Here is a 20500-nt window from a genome sequence, read left to right on the forward strand (position 1 = left end):
CATGCGCGGAACCTTGTCCCCAACACTTCATGCGCATAGGACGGCTGAGGATGAACAGTAGGAGTCACTGAGCATGCGCACGACAACGGAGTCGTCTCTTACCTTAAGCTGAGGGCGCATGCGCGGAGCGTAGACGGCATGGAAGCGGAAGTTTCACTCCTTTTATCAAAATGGCAGCCTCAGCGCTGGAAGGCCTCCTGGTCCCGCACATCCTCCCGCAGCCCTGCTTCCACGAGCTCATCCTCCGCTTGAACTTCTTGCACAGTGAGTCGGGGCCTCGCCCGGTTCCCCTTCCCTCGGGAGCAGCGCCGTCGTCCTGGCAACGCTCGCTCCAGGCGGAAGTGACTTTGCATGGCCACGGCGGCCATTTTGGTGAAGGGCGAAAAGGAGCGCCCGACATCTTTAGCCGCAACCGGAAGTCCCCGGGCGGCCATTTTGTCCGTAGCGGAAGTAGCTGTTTTTTACCAGCTTCCAACTTTGGGGGAGGGCTTTTCTCCATCTTTGAATCTGGCAAAGGACTTCTATTTTATACATTTTATACATTTATAATAAATAAAGTGTGTATCCTTTGAGCAGCTCTTTGAGTAGTGGTTTTTCTCGCCCTTTATGTATTTAAAAAGGGTTTTGAAGCGGCGTAAAAAGCACTGAGGAGAAGCTGAAGCCACTTGGCGCCATCTTGGTTTTGGTCGGAAGTTGCGGGTTTAACTTTAAGGAAAGTTCACTTTGCAGCTAATTGCTCTGGAAGCTCTCTCCCTTTGAAGCCCTTAAGGGCAATCTCCTTTGAGGTCTCCCTGGATGGCAGGCAGGAAAGGAGGCTGCGTCTGCACTGCAGAATTAATGCAGTTTGGCACCATTTAAACGATCCTGACGCCATCCTGGGATTTGTAGTTCGTTGTGGCACCAGAGGCCTCTGTCAGAGAAGCCTAAATAGCTCACAAAACTGGATGGAGCCACGACAGTGAATTCTGCTGTGAAGATGCAGTCTAGGTCTCATCTACACTGAAGAAATAAAGCAGATTCATAGAATCATAGAGTTGGAAGAGACCCCCAAGAAGGGCCTTACAGGCCAACCCCATTCTTCTGCCATGCAGGAAATCACAAAGCATCCCCATTGACAAATGGGCATCCAGCCTCTGTTTGAAGACTCCACCACAATCTCCAAGGAAGGAGGGCCTTCCACTGTCAGGACGTTCCTCCTAAAGTTGAGCTGGGATCTCTTTTCCTGGAGCTTGCATCCTTTGCTCCATTGGGTCCTAGTCTCTGGAGCAGCAGAAAACAAGCTTTCTCCTTCCTGAATATGGCATCCCTTCAAGTATTTAAACATGACTATCATACCACCTCTTAACCTTCTCTTCTCCAGCTCCCTCAGTTGTTCCTCATAGGGCTTCATGGTTTCCAGACCTTTCACCATTTTAGTCGCCCTTCTTTGGACCCATGGCTCCAGTTTCTCAATGTCCTTTTTGAATTGTGATGCCCAGAACTGGACACAATATTCCAGGTGGGGCCGGACAAGAGCAGAATATAATGGCACTACGACTTCCCTTGATCTAGACACTATACTACTATTGATGCAGCCTAAAATCGCATTGGCCTTTTTAGCTGCCGCATCGCACTGTAGACTCATGTTCAACTTGTGGTCTACTTGGACTCCTAGATCCATTTCATTCAGCCAAGTGTCTCCCATAATCCTATATCTGTGCTTTTCATTTTTCTGCCCTAAGTGCAGTACCTTACATTTCTCCCTGTTGACGTTCATTTTGTTAGCTTTGGCCCAGCTTTCTAGTCTATTCAGGTCATTTTGAATCTTGATCCTGTCCTCTGGAGTATTAGCTATTCCTCCTAATTTGGTGTTATCTTCAGATTTGATAAGCATGCTTTCTATTCCTTCATCCAAGTCATTGATAAAGATGTTGAATAGCCTTGGGCCCAGGACAGAGCCCCACTGGACACCCCACTGGTTACTTCTCTCCAAGATGAAAAGGAGCCATGGCTGAGCACCCTTTGGCTTCGGCCGGTCAACCAGTTGCAAATCCACTTAACAGTTGCCTTGTCTAGTCCACATTTTACAAGCTTGTTTGCAAGAATATCATGGGGAGCTTTGTCAAAGGCCTTACTGAAATCAAGATATACTATATCCTCAGCTTTTCAACACTGCGTTAACTGCCATGGCTCCATCTTGTGGAATCCAAGGATTTGTAGTTTGTCGTGATGGCAGAGCTCACCGAGAGAGAAAGCTGAATAGCTCACAAAACTGCAGATCCCAGAACTCCATCACATTGCACTTTGGCAGTTAAAATTGTGTCAAACTGCATTAATCCTACAGTGTAGATGTAACCATAGCCAATGGTGAGGAATTCTGGGAATTGCAGTTCAGTTTGTTGTGGCACCAGAGCTCTCTGACGGAGAAGGCTGAATCTCTCACAAAGCTACAAATCCCAGGATTCCATAGGATGGATCCATGATAGTTAAAGCAGTGTCAAACTTCATTAATGTTAGGCATTTGCCATAGAGGTTATACTTGGTGATGGTTAATCTTTTCTTTTTCTTTTTTTTTTCCTTTTCCCCCCTTTCCCTGTTTCCTTTAGTTCCATGCCTCAAAATCTTCATCAGCAAGGGACTCGGATTCGCCATCGTTGCTGGTTCCCTCATGGGTATGAACAGTAGATTCCCATAAATACATGACTTTTAAACATGAAAGCGGCTGGTCTGTATGTGTGCCAAGAAGCCATTCTGGTCAGTTGAGGTGAAGGCCCAGCATGGAGAAAACCCCATTCTGGTAGCTTCATCCTTCCCTAAAGTGATATTATGGACAGCGTGGAAGAAAAGCCCCCATTATTTCAGTTCAAGTAAATTCTTTGAAGAAGTAGTTAGGTTATTACCCAAAGAAAGAAAGAAAGGGAAGAGACAGAACTGACCCTCATTTTTCTTCTGGGATAAGGTCCCTGAGTTGTGATTTGTTTCTCTTTACTTGGCTGAGAGGAGCCTAGAGCTTTTGACAACTCCTTAAAGATGGATGAAACCACCAGTTTCCAGAGCTTGGGGAAATAAATATATTTTGGGAGGACTGCAGCTCAAGCAGTATGACTTCTAGGGGATTCTCGGTTTCTTCTCTGTTTCTGCAGTGAAGCTGCCCCAAATCATCAAGATCATGCGGGCCCACAGCGCAGAGGGGCTGAGTTTCAAAGCCATCCTTTTGGAGCTCATGGCCATCACAGGCACCATGGTCTACAGCATCTCCCACAGCTTCCCATTCAGGTATGGCATTGTCTGAGATTCTCTAGAAGGGCCTTCAGTGATCACAGCTGCAACCTCAAAGCAGGATTATTGGCTGTCTCAGAGAAATAAAGGCAGGATACAGACGGGCAAAAAGGGGTGTGTTCATGACGTCATGAAGGTATAGCCTTCAGACGGCCCTTACCTGAATGCCGCCATGAACACGCTGCCCGCACGCCCCAAGCGGGAAGAAGTGGCATTAAAAAGGTGCTGCTTTTCCCCGCTTCTTTTCTATATACTGCGCAACTGCGCAGCTCCGTCTATAAGCTGCTGCACCAGTACGCCAGAATTGTTATGCCACTAATTTAAGTTGCCCATTTAAAAGCTCCGTGTCTGCTGCGTCGCATAATGAGTCGGGGTCCTGGAACATGCGCAGTTTGCACCGAGGCTCTAATTAGAGCATCAGATGCCATGCAGATGTGGAAGCTGCAGCACAGCTGCACTCTATTTTAATGCTCGTAACCCTAACCCTAACCCTAGAGCAACATGTACGCATGCGCTGCTAGAATTGTGGAAAGTTTGGAATTTAAAGTGAACCCCTACACACATTCTTGCGCCATTTTCACCTAACAATAAAAAAACGCTAAAACTTTAAATATTTACATATGTACAAGAGAGGTGATGGGGGATGGCAGGGGGACAGCGGTGGCAGCGGCGACAGCTGTGGCTGTGCATTGCAGATTCAGCAAGAGTGAGGGGACCAAAGGAGAGGAGGCATCAATGATGCTGGTGACACTGGCAACGTGCAAGCGGACAAGGATGCCAACACCAGCTGATTACCAGCTGGCAGGAGACCACCATTGTTCTTGGGCAGGGCGGGGGAAAAAGTTTAAAGGGGCCTGGGCGCTTTAAATGTGCTCATATGCTTTCTGCTGCCGGTGCTGACCACCGCAGCTGCGCAGCTGTGCATCCGCCAGCCGGCAAAAGAAAAAAAAAAGCCCCGTTTTTGGCCGCCCGTGCGGAAGCTGCCTCTCTCTGTGCAGCATCCTGCGAGGTGGCGGTATGGAAACTGCGGGTCAGAAACAGCCCCAGGTGAGGCGTCTTCACTGCCTCCCATGTGGAAGCCCCATACACCTTAGCCACACCCCCGGGGCGGGCAGTCTGGAGGCTCCGTATTCAGCAGAATACACCTCCAAGACGTCTTCCCCTGCCCGTCTGTATCCCGCCAAAGAAACAGCAAACCCACCAGGCCTCTACCTTTGCTTTTAATCAGAAGGATCATGATTTTCTCTGAACTGTGAGGAGCTAATTCAGTCTTCCCCAGACTGATGGCCTCTGCATATGTTCAACTACAGCTTCCTTTATCCTTTTCCCTCAAGATGTTTCCCTCCATCCCTAACAGTGGAAGGTGGGGATCAGCAAATACAGCATCATTCAGAACCTTGGAACGAGGGCAGGATATTATTATTATACAACTGATTTCTCTTTTTTTTACTCTGCTCTTCAGCCAAAAAGGGCCCCACAATGGTTTGCAGTTATGAGTAATAAGGCCATCCTTTCCTTTGGGTGCAGAGTTTTAAAAACAAGGCACAAAAGGAGGAAAGATCAAAACAAAACAAGCAGCAAAATCAGTTACTAGTCTTGGGGAGAATCTTGCCACATTTTTGTCCTCTTGCCATTGTAGGCCTAGGAGAGGCCTTGCATTAAAAGACAGTAATTGACTTCTCAGTTACTTTCTGTTGTATAAAAGGCCTTTCTTGGACTGAAAACAGCCCAAGGGGGAAGAAATGTGGCAAAAATGAGCCCAGCGCTGGTTAGAGGGCATTCAGATGGCTATAGACACACACACATATACCTCCTGCAATATATATTGCAAAGAGTGGGGCCCTCCATGGTTTCCTGGAGTGTTGTTGGGTGTGTGTGATATTGCTCCCTGATTCCCAACAGTTGCCCATTCTTGCTTTAAACCTTAGATGTGATGACCTTGCAGCTTCCTACTCTCTGATGCCGTCTGGGTGTGTTGGATTACAGCTCCCATAATCCCACAGCAAGGAGGGAGTCATGTTAACAGGAGGGAGTTGCAAAGGCTGTGAGCAGCCACAGAGAAGCCTGGGCAGGTGTAGACGGGAAGAACAAAGTGACTGAAGGAACACTTGAGGTTTGCTGCTGTTGGTTGCTAATAATAAGAGATCCCATGTTCCACTTGCACACCCACCCTTCTTCTTTCCCTGACAGTGCCTGGGGTGAAGCTCTCTTCCTCATGGTGCAGACAGTGGTGATTGGGTTCCTGGTACAACATTTTGCAGGACACACGGGACGTGGTACGTTTGGGGATAAAGCATCTTTGTACTGGATTGTGTATCTGTTTTAGCCTCTGCTAAAGGAGAGGGTATTCTATGCACCCACTGAATAGCCAGAGGACTGAGGGAGGGCAGCAAAGAGGCAGGTGTTGAGGATGGGGGAGATATTGGATGGAAAGGGTTGTGGCCCTGGGGCCTGATACCATTCAGTCTCCCCCTAGCTCCACAGATTTTACCAAGTATGATTCCACCTGGTGTTATCTTGGTTTTAAATATATCATGAGGTTTAGAAGCATGCTTCTTTTTTAAAAAATTAAATGATGCAGTCACAGATGTGGGCTTCTTCCTATATATTCTTCCCTGAGGACTGCAGGAGGGGTCCTCCTCGATGTCCCACCAGTGGGGGACATACAAAATAAATGGACATTGGAGAGAGCCTCCTTGCCTATAGCACCCCATTTGTGGAATGCCTTTCCCGTGGAGATTCAACTGGCACCCACCTTGGTTTCTTTCTAGCACAAAGCCTCAACGTGGCATTTTATTAAAGCCTTAAGAGACTAATTTATTTCAAAGTGTACATTGTCATAGCCTTTCAAGTGGAATCCCTTCCTCTCGCAGGTCTGTCCTTCCTGTTTGTCTACCTGGGCATCCTTTCCTTCCTACTGTCTTCATTCACACCCCCGGCTGTTGTGACCATGCTTCAGGCTTCTAACATGCCTGCTGTCGTAATAAGCAGGGTAAGGCCTCTCCTCTGGCTTGTTTTGCCTAGGAAGAGGGTGGGTAAGTGGCAGTGGCATTGTCTCATAAGAGGTGCAGTTGCATTCAAGCCAACTTGAAGGGAAGATTTTGCTGAGTCTCAGGTCTCTTTCACACTCTGCAGTTATATCACTGTGATTCCACTTCAGCTGCCATGGTTATACCGCCTTCACAGGTATGGTTGGTGGGAACACAAGACAGGGCTTTCTTGGTGGCTGCCCCCAGTTCCTGGAACTCCCTCACTATGGAGGCCAGAATGGCCCCCTCCTGCTGTCATTCTGTCAGTAGGCTAAGTCATTATTATTATTATTATTATTATTATTATTATTATTATTATTATTCAAATAGATTTTACATTTCAGAGGAAGAAACTGACAAAACCCTATGAAATTCATGGGGTCACCATAAATTGGCAGGTGACTTGAAGGCACACAGAGACACAGGCTTTAATAATTTAAGGTTTTTATAGAAAGGGATTTTAAGAAGGTGCTGCTTTGCTTTTAACTGCTTTTAATCCTTTTTAAGTATATGTCTTTAGTTGTTTTAACATGCTTAATTCTACTTTAATGTTGACTTTTTGTACTTTTTAAATTATATGGTAATCATTTTAATTTGTAAGGCACTTTGAATCTCAGCCTTGAGGAAAATGGAGAATATGAATAAAGATGAAGGTCATGGTTCAATCCTACAGAATCTTAGGGTTTGCAGTTTAGGGAGGGGAATGTAGAAGTCCTTGTCAGAGGTCTCTAGGGCCTCCCCAGACTACAAATCCCAGGATTACATAGAGGAGAATCATAGCTGTTAAAGTAGATTAATAACACTAATTCTGCAGTGCAAAAGAGACCTGTCTCTGTGACATCTGTATTTGAAGTCTGAAAATCCCAGCTGGTTGAAGAGTGGAGGGGTTGGTGGGAGGTGGGCACCTCACTGTGGTCCATGGTCTTGAGGCTCTGGTGATTTGGCCAAGGCTGTTCCTTAAATGGCATAGTGCAACTCCAGCAGGGCCCACAATGTTTCTGTTCCTGCCTGAGATGTTTCTTATCTCATATTTGTGGGTGATGCTAATACCGTAAATAATAATAAAAATACAAATTTTATTTATGTTTTCCCGCCTCTCCCAGGTGGATCGAGGCGGGATTACAACCTAGTATAAAATACAAATACAAGCACATCAATAAAAATACATAAGAATTAACAATTAAAAACAGGATATCAAAAGTGACTGTGGAATAAAGATATTCCAATCCTTTTCGAGGAGGTGGATCTATATGTCTTATCCAAAATCAGGTGGGTATGCTCGCTGGAAGAGCTGCATCTTAACTTGCCTCCTGAAGGTCTCTAAGGAGGTAGTGAGACGGGTCTCTTCTGGGAGACTATTCTCAGTCTAGGAACGGCTATGGTAAAAGCTCTTTGGGAAGTTGAAACTAGTCTAGTTGTTTTTAATTCCAAAAAATTCTTCCCTGTTGTTCTGAGAGTGCGGAGCGGATTATGTAGGGAGATGCGTTCCTGCAAGTAACTTGGGCCCAAGAGTGGAGATCCAGTCTTCGCAGGAAGAGGAGAGGGATCCTGAGCTCAGTACTGTTGCAAGCAGAGAGTTGTTGTCTTTCTTTATTCATATATACCACCTTTCCCCAAAAACCTCAGCCAAGAGCCTGCATAACCAGATACAGCAACAATGGAACTCCCTTATCATCATTTTTTCTGCCAAAGCCACCCCCAAAAAACCTAACTCAAGCCCAGCAGCACCCTCAACAAAGGATTTCTGAGACAATAGATCGGCATGGTGAAAAATGACGTTTTCAGCACTCTCCCAGCCATGGGTGCTTTGGGACAGGAGAGGCCCCTTACGACTTTACCACAACTGCTTGTCTCAATGCTCTCTGCAACTGGGTGAGTGGTGCTGACACCACTTTCCCAGTGCACTGATCTGCAGCATCTCGGAAATCATTTGCTTGAGCACTGCCTGGCTTAAGAGGTAGGTTTTGGGGATCACATTCAGTTATTAATGAGTGTACAGTAAATACAAATCTAAAAAGTTACAAGAGTATAGTCTGGCTTGCAGTCTCATAAATACTGGTGCTATTCTTTATCTTATCTCTGGCTACCTCTCTCCACAGCAGGCAGGCGGGGAAGAATCATGGCAAAAGCAGATAATTGACGATCATGCTAGTGGTAATAATCAGGATTAATTATTTTTAAGGTGGTGATAATCAGGATTAATTACATATCCCTTGACACTCAAGGGCAGTTTACAAAGTTCAGAGGAAACAGATAACAGTGCCCACAAAGACATAAGTAAAAACTTGCAAAAAATAGGGTTAAGATGCCACTAAACTGTCCATAGAATAAAAATTGTTTAAAATGCATTGAATAAAAAAATAAACGTTAGCAAGCCACACGCTACTCAAGGTGGCAGCTACTCAAGGTGATAGCTCCTAATAGCCTGTTAGCATAACATAATTCTTTTTTCTGCAGCTCCTGCAAGTGGCCACAAACTACCGGAATGGGCACACAGGGCAGCTTTCAGCCATCACAGCCTCCATGCTTTTTGCAGGGTCCCTGGCACGGATTTTCACTTCCATCCAGGTAGGCTGAGCTTGTGTGAGAAAGTCAGTGGGTGGGTATCAAAATGGATAGGTTTAGTGCTGAGCAGGGGACATCAAAGTTTAGCTCTTGTTGATGAGGAAACCAAAGCAATCAGTGGGAAAGAATCCTATTATTTATGAGTAAATAGTCATCATATCTCTGATATTTATCTTTTGGTCTATGGCTGCTGCAGGGACGTAGCCGGGGGGGGGTGTCTTGGGGTCCAGACCCCCCTTCCATTAGAAAAATGAATGGTGTGTGCTGCTGCACTGCCGCACCCAAGCCCCATTATAATGGTGGCACTTAGTCTGGACCCCCCTTCCTAAAATCCTAACTATATCCCTGGCTGCTGCCACTTGTATGTTCAGAGGCTAGACCCAGGGCACTCTCTTTTTTCCAGAACAGCCCTTCAGAGTCCAGTAGAGAACTGCAACAAAAGCAGCCGTAAAAATAAGAGGTCCAGAAAAACTGGTAGCTGGGGTCCTGTTTAACACTTCAATTTAATTGTCTATATAAGCTTCTGTGTAAGCACCCTCTTATTCTTTACATAAACTCCAACAACAGGGTTGGCTCCTCATTTCCAGTCCTCAGGGTGATGGGGGAGAAATCTGTCTTGAAAAATGTGCTAATGTGTGTGTGCGCAGATACATATTGTGTGTTGCTGGCCCTGCTATAGACTGCTTTGGTTACCGTGCACTCTCCGTTGGTCCAATCCTTTCCCCCTGTTTCCCTCTCTCAAACACCTCTAGATCCATCCCTAAGTTTCAGGACTTGGGCCCTGAAATGTAAGGATATAGGGTGCTGGCAATCCTATCTGCCAATAAAAAGGAGGTCTGGATGAACAATGGCTGCCAGCCCAGCTGCAGAGCAACAGAATAGTCCCAGTGCCCACCCCCCACCGGCCAGAATAGCTTGGAAATCCCATTGTGCAGGGCATTACAAAATAACTCCTTGGGCAATGCCAGAAAGAAGTGCTCACATTATAAAACGATTCTAGCCTTTGGATTCTGCCACAAGATGCAGTGATGGCTACCAGTGTCTGTGAGCAGAACACTGGGCTGGAAAGACCTTTGTTGTAATAGGGTCTTAGGCTTCCTGTTAGGTTCACACTTAGCAAATGCTAATTTGGGTGGGAAATGTGCAGCTCTTAGGGACCCTGGGGACCCAGGAATCCAAACCACTCCAATATTTTTTCAGCTAATAAAACCCTGTTATTTGAAGAGAAATGAACATTTGAAAGGTTAGAAAGCTCTTTGCAGGTCCCCCAAACAGCTGGAGAAATGATTGGGAGTGATGCTTCCTCACTTTTGGTTGGCAGAATTGGAGCCCCAGAGGTGCGGCCCAGTGAGCTCCAGTACATGCCCTTTGCCACCCTTGTTGTTGCCTAAACCTTCCCGCATTCAGAGTGGCTTCTTGAAACAAGAGAGGTGCCCTTGCTCTCAAGATACAGTCATGGAGGGGGAAAAATCAACCAGTTCTTTCTCCAGAAGGGCATCAGCCTTGTTAGCCTGGTGCAGGAAGAAGCAAAAACCAGCATAGACTCTTGTGAGACCTTAAAAGACAAACCAAATTCTTTATGACAGCACCTTTTATGAACAGCAGCCCATCAAGAGGCTGATAAGCCCCTGAAAGTTTGTACCAAATAAGGCTCATTAGTCTTTAAGGTCTTGCACATCTCCTTGGTTGTTTTCAGTGTCTCCAGCCTTCCCCAAAGCTGCTGAGGAACAAGCAGCTCAGCAAAGCCACATGGGTAAACAGGTACTGTTCCCCCAAATTCCTCCAAGAGGAGCCTGCTACTTTTCTCTCTTACTTTGCAGGAGACAAATGACCCCCTCATGGCTCTGACGTTTGGCGTCTCTTCCGTCTGCAACAGCCTGATCGTGGGGCAGCTCATCTATTACTGGAACGTCCCAGTCGACAAACGCAAGAAGGAATAGCAGAGAGCGGCAGATCTGTCGTTTGCCACCCTTCACAAGGAGGTGCCCCAGAAAAAGCAAAGTGGGGGAGAGAAGACCTCTTCTTCCTCCTCCTCCCGATTTTACCTCTGCTGTGAGAATACACCTGGCTGCTTTTTAGGATCTCTCCTTCTGTGCTCTGAGCCAAGGGACGATACTGCCTGTGTCTGGGAATCATGTGGGACTTTTGTAGAGCTTGGGCAGAGGACCACTGTGCAGGTTCTTCTGGTGGGAAAGGAGGAAGAGGAGGCTTCTTCCAGCTTCTCTGCCCCCTTCTGCAAAACTTTGACCATGAAATACAACTCTTCCTTACTTCTAGCATCCCCCCACCAAGGGGAGCTCCTGAGTGTGTGTTTCCCCTTCCCCCTGAGATGTTCCTGCACACCAAATACCCTGGGGAATGGGAGGATGGTAACTCCACCCTCTGTATGCAGCAGGGCAGGGCAGGGCATCCTGGTTGGGAATGGTTAGCCAGCATTTGCTAGCTTCAGGGAGGGAGCCCTCTGAGTCAGAAACAAAGCCCCAGCACAGGTGTCTTAGTATTCGGTTGAGGGAAACGCCTAGCTTTAACCCCATGAAATCAAACTCTGGCAAAGCAGAAGCACTGGGAGAAAGATAAAAGTCCTGCAGCACTTGGGAAAGATTCTTTCTTTGTACTGTGATTCCCAGAACCCCCCACCCATCTATGTGCCAGCAGGTGGGTTCCGGGAACTTAATCCAAAAGGTGTTAGATTGTTCCAAGCTCTGCGCTAGACATACGTGTGCCCCCCTCCCCAGCACCTAAGTGCTCATGGGCCTTTGGGAAAATGGGATCCAGAGGGCTGGAAGCAACATGTTCAGGTGGGTGTGTTGCACATAGATTAGGGATTCCCCATGTACAGCCCTCCTCCCTTTTTTGGCAAGAGGGTAAGGAGGCCTGTCCCATCTCAAGGAGTGAGTCATGAGCCTCCCCACAAGAGGCCACTTTGGGGTTGGAAAGGATGCAGAGAGCAAGCCCTAAGAGCCCTTTTCCTGTTTGGGGGTGACCTCCTCCCCACAAACCACTTTTTTGCATCCATCCCACAACTGCTGTGGAGAAGACAAACTATTTCAGCCCTGTAGCACCAGTCTGTTTTCCACAGTCAGATTCATTCTCAAAAACACAGCCAACTTAAAATCCTTATAAACAAATTTTATTTATAATCTTAAAAAGAAGCTTTTTTAAAATGTAGTTATGCTCAGTACAAAATGCTCCCCAACCTATTTTGTGGCTGATGTTCCCATCCATCTCTCTTCTCTTGCCCCCATTGAGTTGGGAAGCCTCACCCCACAACCATAGAACCATCATTAGGCTTTGGAGAGAAAACAGGTGACCATAGAGGGCATTTCAGGGTGAAAGGATGTCCTTCCCCCATCCCACAATTCAAGGGACCCGCCAGCAGGAGTTCCTGTTTCTCACCCACATCCCCCCAAAAAAATTCTGAACATGGTTCCTTCATTTTGTAAAAAAGAAAATAGAAATGTCCTGCCCCCTTAATTGCAGAAACTAAACTAACAACTCACAATGTCTTCTCTGCACATGTAGAAGCCACAGGCCTGGTGACAGTCTCTCATGCGCTCGCCCATGCACACCCAGTTACAGGTGGGTCAGAGGGACCGTGCTGTTGAAGCCCAGGGTTTGGTAGGGAGGCTGGGGGAGTCCGCTGTAGTGAGCCACCCCTTCCGCAAAGTCACAGCCCTGCAGCCCATAGGCCACCATCATGTCGTGGAAGTCGCTGAGTGGGTAAGAGTGCGGTTCAAGCTGCGTGCCAGTTTCCTTTCCCATCGGAGCAAATGCCAGAGTGGACTGCATGCTGTAGGCTAGGCTGCTGCAGAGACAGACAGACAGACAGACAGGAAGGCAGTTGAGCAGTTGCACACCCACAAGAGAGAAAAAGAGGGAAAGGTGTTTTAACATAGGACCAGATTGGACCCCAAAACTGTCCTCCACTGACCACCTCTTGTTCTCCCTTCATCTTTTGCAATGTGGTGAAAGTGGGTTATGGACTCCCCTTACTGCTCTGAACGTTCTTCAGGTGCATGTTGTTGTGTGCCTTCAAGTCGTTTCCGACTTATAGCCACCCTAAGGCAAGCCTATCACGGGGTTTTCTTGGCAAGATTTGAGGCTGAGAGAGAGTGACTTGCCCAGCGTTACCCAGTGGGTTTCATGGCAAGCTGCGAATCAAACCCTGGTCTCCAGAGCCTCACTCCAGCCACCTTCCCACACTGGCTTTTGCAGGTGCAGGTGCACTAGAAATAATGCAGTTTGCACCCACTTTAATTGCCATGACTCTATCTGACAGAATCCTAGGAATTGCAGTTTTGTGAGGCACCAGTCCTCTTTGGCAGAGAAGGCTAAAGAACTTGTAAAACTACAAATCCCAGGATTCCATAGAATGTTGTGTGCCTGTGCTAAGTGGTGTCAAACTGCATTATTTGTCTAGTGTAGACGCACCCTTTCTAAAGCATCAAACCAAACTGGGCTGGAGGGACAGGGATAAAGAGGAGGAGAGGATTTCAAAAAGCCGAAATTCACTCCTGCCTGGGATAAGGGGCTGGACTAGATAAGCCTTGGGGACCCCTTCTGAGTGGGACCACAACTGGGCTCAGGCCAAGTGGCCTGGAGGGCAAGAGCAACAATGAATACTTTATTCATTTCTATCCCACCTTCTCCCCAACCGTGGGAGTTAAGGGGGCTTATAAAGTGTTTAAACCAGTACAAATTTAAAAGATCACTAAATACATACATGCACAGACTGGGGACTTAAATAACTTATTTAAAACAAGATTGATCCATACAGTGGTCTCTCCATGTTTGCTAAACTTAGGGGTGAAGGGCCCCCATGAATATGGAAGAACCCCAATAAACACTATTCTTTCGACCTGAGAGAACACCGCTCTAGGAATCTCCAGGTCCTCCTGTGCAATTCTGTGATCAACATCTGCCAGAAGTTAATCATAGAATCATGCTGGGCGACACACAAATGCCTAGAGAAGTGTTTTCTCTAGGAACTTCTGGGTTCTCCAATACAACTCTGTGGTCAATTTCTGGCAGAATTGCATTGGAGGACTTAGAGATTCCTAGACAGAACGTATTAATCGAAACTGCAAATAAAGCCGCAACTGTGGAGGCTGACTGTATAGTTAGCCAAGCCCTGGGAGGAGGGAAGGAAAGGAGGTATAGTTCCCCTCCATCCCAGGGACACAGGCCCCTCTGCTAAATATGTGTGGGCCAAAACCTGGACTTGATGCCTGCAAAAGGATCAAATCCCTGGTAATTTGGGGAAGGGCCAGACCACCTTTGGGCTTCATTGGAGGCCCCAGAGATACGGGGCCCCTGCCCTGCCCTGCCCCACAGCTGCAGGCAGAGAGGCCTAAACCCCCATCCGCCTGCATGCAGACACACGCCCCGGGGACGCATTCCTCAGGCAGCCTGTTCTGCCGGTTCCTGGCCCACAGCCCCCAAACCTGTCTTGGCCTGCCCAGCCAGCCAGCCAGCAAGCGCGCCAATGGGGGCTCCAGCCCTCCCTAGGGGAACGCAGACACCCCGAATCCAAACTGGTGGGGTTCCCCTCGCCCATCCAGGGTCTCTTTTAATGGCATTCATCACCTAGAAATCCTCCACTTGGTGCAGCTTGAAAAGTAGATTTTTTTGGACCCCAGCTCCCAGAATCCAAAAGAATTCAAATCAACATGCATTTTATAGACTTATTTGCAGTATTTCCCAAACTTTGGTCCTCCAGGTATTTTGGACTTCTGCTCCCAGAAGCCCCAGCCAGCTTGACCAGCAGTCAGGAATCCTGGGAACCTAAGTCCAAAACGTCTGGAAGACCAAAGTTTGGGAACCACTGGCAACGCATTTGATGGCATAGATCACAAAAAGCTATAGAAGGCTCTTAAAGAGTTATGGGAGTGCCAGCTCATCTGATAGTCCTGATGAGGAATCTGAACTCGGAACAAGAGGCCACTGTTAGAACAGAATTTGGAGAAACAGAATGGTTCCCGATCTGAAAAGGGGTCAGAAAAGGATGGACTTTATCACGCTCCTTGTTCAACTTGCATGCAGAAAATATGGTATGAAAAGTAGGGTTAAACTCACATGAAGGAGGAGTGAAGTTAGGAGGAAGGAACATCCACCATCTAAGATACACAGATGACACTGTACTGCTACCAGAAAACATCAAGACGCTTGGAACAGATATTAAGGAAAGCCAAGGAAGAAAGTGCAAAGGCAGGCTTAATGCTAGGCATAAAGAAAACAGCAATAATGACTGTGGAGGACTTACATAAATTCAACCAAGATAATGAGGAAATTGAAATAGTCACAGGTTTTTCCCTACCTTTGATCAAACATTGATCAGAAGGAAGACTGCAGCCAAGAAATCAGAAGAAGATAAGGATTGGGAAGACAAGGAAGGGCAGCTATGAAAGAGCCAGAAAAGATGTGAAAATGTAAAGATGTACAATTGAGCATGAAGGCTAGAATCGTCCAAGCCATTGCATTCCCAAGGATCATGTATGGATGTGGAAAGCAGATAGGGAGAAAAATTGATGAATTGGAGATATGCTGCTCAGATGCATCTCCATCTCAGACCAGGATCTCTGTTTTCCCAAGTTCAGACTATTACTTCCTTCAACTTGGAAACTACAGAATGAGATCGGATTCACCTGCTTTGCTGCAGCATCACTCTACTGGCCCATGTTCAGCTTAGGCCTTCTGCCTCCTCTCACACTCTCCAAAGTCCCTTCCCAACCACATCCACATGCCAACCTTGCCAATTTTGGGGGCCACAGGAGGTCATGACCCCAGAGAGGGCAGGGTTCCTCTGCCCACCTTGCGTGACTACACTTTTCTCCCAGGGAGAGGCAAAGGGGATGACAAAGCAGACTTCCTCCACTGGGAGAGCACCCAAAAAGCAGGCACCCCGAGGTGAGGACCACGCCCAGCATGCCAGGCCATTCCGTGCCAAGCCTGCCGGGGCATGACAGAGGCAAAACTGTTATCCAAGATCCAAATGGCTAGTAGGTTCTCCAGCCCAGGAAAGAGATGCCAAGGTGGAAAATAAAATGCAATGCTAAGGAATTGGGAAAGCAGAGATCCTGGTCTGAGATGGAGACGCGTCTGGGCAACACATCTCCAGTTAATTGGAGAGTAGAGTAATATGAAGAGAGTAGGCTCTGATTAATTGATTAATTAATTAATTAGAGAGTAGAGTAATATGAAGACATTAGGCTCTGATGATAGGGAGCATTTGGGGAAGGAGGGGGAAATTAATTACATTTGTCCCTCCATATTTGCTAGGGTTAGGGGCACAAGACCCCCGTGAATATGGAAAAACCGCAACTAACAAGAACACCATGATTTTCCCTGAGAGAACACCTCTCTAGGAATCTCTAGGTCCTCCAGGGCTACTCTGTGGCCGACGTCCGACAGGCACTGACCATAGAACTGCCCTGGAGGAGCTACAAAGGCCTAGTAGACTTCTCTAGGACTCTCTAGGTCCTCCAGGCAACTCTGTGGCCACGTCCGACAGACACTGACCATAGAACTGCCGGAGGAGCTACAAAGGCCTAGTAGAGTGTTCTCATCTAGGACTCTCTAGGTCCTCCAGGGCAAACTCTGTGGCCGACGTCCGACAGACACTGACCATAGAACTGCGCTGGAGGAGCTACAAAGGCCTAGGAGAGGTTCTCTCTAGGACTCTCTAGGTCCTCCAGGGCAACTCTTGTGGCCGACGTCCGACAGACACTGACCATAGAACTGCCGCTGGAGGAGCTACAAAGGCCTAGGAGAGTGTTCTCTCTAGGACTCTAGTCCCCAGGGCAACTCTGTGCCCAGTCCGACAGACACTGACCATAGAACTGCGCTGGAGGAGCTACAAGGCCTAGGTAGAGTGTTCTCTCTAGGACTCTCTAGGCCTCCAGGGCAACTCTGTGGCCGACGTCCGACAGCACGGACCATAGAACTGCCCTGGAGGAGCTACAAAGGCCTAGTAGAGTGTTCTCTCTAGGACTCTCTAGGTCCTCCAGGGCAACTCTGGGCCGACGTCCGACAGGCACTGACCATAGAACTGCCCTGGAGGAGCTACAAAGGCCTAGTAGAGTGTTCTCTCTAGGACTCTCTAGGAAATCCTCCAGGGCAACTCTGTGGCCGACGTCCGACAGACACTGACCATAGAACTGCCCTGGAGGAGCTACAAAGGCCTAGTAGAGTGTTCTCTCTAGGACTCTCTAGTCCTCCAGGCAACTCTGTGGCCGACGCCGACAGGCACTGACCATAGAACTGCCCTGGAGGAGCTACAAAGGCCTAGTAAGTGTTTCTCTCAGGACTCTCTAGGTCCTCCAGGGCAACTCTGTGGCGACGTCCGACAGCACTGACCATAGAACTGCCTGGAGAGCTACAAAGGCCCTAGTAGAGTGTTCTCTCTAGGACTCTCGTCTAGTCCTCCAGGGCAACTCGGTGGCGACGTCCGACAGCACTGACCATAGAACTGCGCCTGGAGGAGCTACAAAGGCCAGTAGAGTGTTCTCTCTAGGACTCTCTAGGTCCTCCAGGGCACTCTGTGGCCGAACGTCCGACAGACACTGACCATAGAACTGGCCTGGAGGAGCTCAAAGGCCTAGAGAGTGTTCTCTCTAGGACTCTCTAGGTCCTCCGGGGCAACTCTGTGGCCAAGTCCGACAGACACTGACCATAGAACTGCCTGGAGGACTACAAAGGCCTAGTAGAGTGTTCTCTCTAGGACTCTCTAGGTCCTCCAGGGCAACTCTGTGGCCAACGTCCGACAGACACTGACCATAGAACTGCCTTGGAGGAGATACAAAGGCCTAGTGTATAATTAAATCCGCAAATATCAAATCCGCAAATATGGAGAGATGAGTATAATAATAATAATAAGTTGCTCAGAGTGCTAGAAATGGAGAAATAAATAGGAAAATGGCAAAATTCAGAACCTGAGGAAATAGCAGAGCTTGGAAAAGAGAGCTTTTGGGGGGATGACAACTCCCAGCATCCCCCAGCCGGCTGTGCTCCCTTTTCCAAGCTCTAATTGGCACACAAGTGTTTGATTATTGTTATTATTGTGTATCAGGGTTTTCTGGGGCTGAGAGTGTGTGACTCCCCCAAAGTTCACCCATTGTGTTTCCACAACAGAGCAGGGATTCGAACCCAGAATGCAAGAAAAGCAGAAAACAGACAAGAACATGTCAGGATTCAGAATCTGAGGAAATACCAGAGCTTGGGACGACTATACTTCCCAGAATCCCCAGGAAAAAAAAGGAGGGGGGGAGAAACAGTTAAATGAATGCAACCGGGTCTGAATCTTGGAGACCAGAGAGTGCCTTTTAGTGGAACTACGTCTCCCATCAGAACATGATGGTTCCCAATCTGCAAAGGGGTCAAGCAGGGCTGCATTTTCTCACCCTATTTCAACTTTAATGCCGAAAACATTGTAAGAAAAGCAGGTTTAGTTTTAAAGGAGGAGTGAAGACTGGAGGAAGGAATATACCTGATTTAAAATACAAAGATGAAACAACGCTGCTACTAGCAGGAAACATCATGGACTTGGAGTAACAGCTAAGGAAGGTCAAGGAAGAAAGTGCTACTGATCATGAAGAAAACAAAAACCATGGCATTGGAGGATCTGCACAAATCCAACCTGGACAATGAGGAAATTCAAATACAGACTCCCCATACCTTGGATCAATCATTGATCGGAATGGATGGATGGACTGATTGATTGATTGCAGTCAAGAAATAAGACTAGGAATGGGAAGGGCAGCCCTAAAAGAAAGGGGAAAGATCCTAAAAGATATACAAGTCCAAGCCATTGCACAGTATTCCAAGGCGCTGTGTCTGGGTTGTGAGAGCCGGACGGTGAAGAAAGCAGATACAAATAAAATAAACCCATTTGCGATGCAGTGCCAGACAAGATCCTAAAACGCAAAGAGCACGAAGTTAAGACTCTTCCAAGCCGTCCTATTTTCCTCTTATCATGTCTGGACGCGAGAGCCGGACAATGAAGGAAGCGGATAGGAAGACAATGATGTTTAGATGGAGAGGAGGGCTGAGGGGGTTACGGACAACGGCCAAAAAGGCAAGCCAGTGGGTCCCAGCCCCAGATTTCCTTGGGAGCCAAGGTGGCCAAGTTGAGGCCATGGCACTTTGGCCACATCATGAGAAGGCATGAAGGAAGCATTGGAAAAGACCATGCTGCTTGGAAAGGTAGAAGGTAAGAGGAAGAGAGGAAGGCTGCAAACTGGAGGGATGGACTCCATTGGGGAGGTCAGGGCCATGGATTGGCAAGGCCTGAGATGCCTCTTCCACAGGGTACACCGCCCATCACCACCACCACCTCCACTACTACTACACCTCCCAGAATCCCCAGCTAGCAGGCTAGAAAGATGTGTGTGATTTAACGGATGTCTTTTAACTGATGCTGTTTTGACTGTTAATTGTCATGACAAGAGCTGGGTAACAAATAAAGATGAGGATGATGATAGACAGCACCGTGAATCCAACCAGGACTGAACTCCAGGAATCCTTTTACAGGGGACTACACTACCCACAATCCCCAGAGAGTGGAGAGACACAGTGTTCCAAAACCAGGTCAAAAATCTTGGAGCTGGGAGGTCCTTTTTTGGAGGGGGAGCACTACACCTTCTATCATCCCCAGAGAGTGGGTCAGAGAGAGTGAGTTCCAGAACCAGGTCAAAACTCTGGACGTCCGTGGAGACCCTTGCTGGGTGACTACACCTTCCATCACCCCCAGAGAGTGGGGAGAGATAAAGAGTCCACTACACCTCCCATCATCCCCAAAGTGTAGGAATGAGAGGGAGAGAGAGTCCAGGACTCCAACCAGGTCTGAATCGCGGGGGCCAAGGGGTTCTTTCAGAGGTACTGCACCTCCCATCATCCCTTACCTATGTGTGGCACCGGGGGTCCCATTCCCGCCAGGGGATTCTGGGAGTGTCGGTGTCCATGGGTCCTGTGCTCTCCGCGCCTTGCCCTTGCCCTTCCGTCGGGGCCGGTACTTGTAGTCGGGGTGTTCGCGCAGGTGCCGGGCGCGGAGGCGCTTGGCCTCGTCTAGGAAGGGCCGTTTCTGGGCCTCCGGGAGCTCCTTCCAGGCCGCCCCCAAACGCTTGGAGATCTCTGAGTTGTGCATCTGCGGGAAAGCCTGCGCCATGCGGCGGCGCTCCCCACTCGACCAGACCATGAAGGCGTTCATGGGCCGCTTGACCTTCTCCCCTTCGGACATCATCCTTGGCCGGGTCAGACTGGACTACCTCCTGAGATCCCTCACCTGCAGCAGCTGCAGAAGTGGCTCTGGCTCTGCAGGAGAGCCAGCTATATAGCTCCCCTGGTCACGCCCCCTCCTCTGCTCCAACCTGTGAGCTTTCATCTGCCAGCCTTGGCCATGCCCCTCCCCACCTGGCCACGCCCCTCCTGGAGCATGAGTGACACCTGCCTTCAAAACAGAGCACCTGGAAAGTAGGGGAGGGATCTCAGAGCCCTGAGTAGCAGCCAAAGGCGTCACGCTGCGGCACAAAAGGCCCAAAGTCATCCGGTGGGTTTCCATGGTTGAGCCAGGATTTGAACTCTGGTCTCCTGGGGCCTGAATCCAATGCTGCCACCATTGTGTGTGCTTTCAAGTAATTCCCAGCTTATGGATG

At 48.2% G+C, this 20500-nt stretch overlaps 2 protein-coding genes across 2 annotated transcripts; one reads left to right on the forward strand and one right to left on the reverse strand.

The window, feature by feature from the left end:
- The first annotated feature begins 33 nt into the window (after positions 1-33).
- MPDU1 (mannose-P-dolichol utilization defect 1) lies at positions 34-11128 on the forward strand. Its single transcript, XM_042473523.1, has 7 exons — positions 34-264; positions 2586-2651; positions 3123-3255; positions 5449-5534; positions 6132-6250; positions 8745-8855; positions 10673-11128. The coding sequence occupies exons 1-7, from the start codon at positions 171-173 to the stop codon at positions 10790-10792; spliced, it is 729 nt and encodes a 242-aa protein (XP_042329457.1). The 5' UTR covers positions 34-170; the 3' UTR covers positions 10793-11128.
- An 838-nt stretch (positions 11129-11966) lies between these two features.
- SOX15 (SRY-box transcription factor 15) lies at positions 11967-20130 on the reverse strand. The gene is made up of 2 exons (XM_042473524.1): positions 19751-20130; positions 11967-12657 (listed from the first exon to the last, which is right to left on the reverse strand). Exons 1-2 carry the CDS (start codon positions 20086-20088, stop codon positions 12426-12428), a joined length of 570 nt encoding a protein of 189 aa, XP_042329458.1. The 5' UTR covers positions 20089-20130; the 3' UTR covers positions 11967-12425.
- Between the last annotated feature and the right edge of the window lie 370 nt (positions 20131-20500).

Source organism: Sceloporus undulatus, chromosome 6, assembly GCF_019175285.1.
Source record: "Sceloporus undulatus isolate JIND9_A2432 ecotype Alabama chromosome 6, SceUnd_v1.1, whole genome shotgun sequence".
In the NCBI taxonomy this organism is placed as follows: domain Eukaryota; kingdom Metazoa; phylum Chordata; class Lepidosauria; order Squamata; family Phrynosomatidae; genus Sceloporus; species Sceloporus undulatus.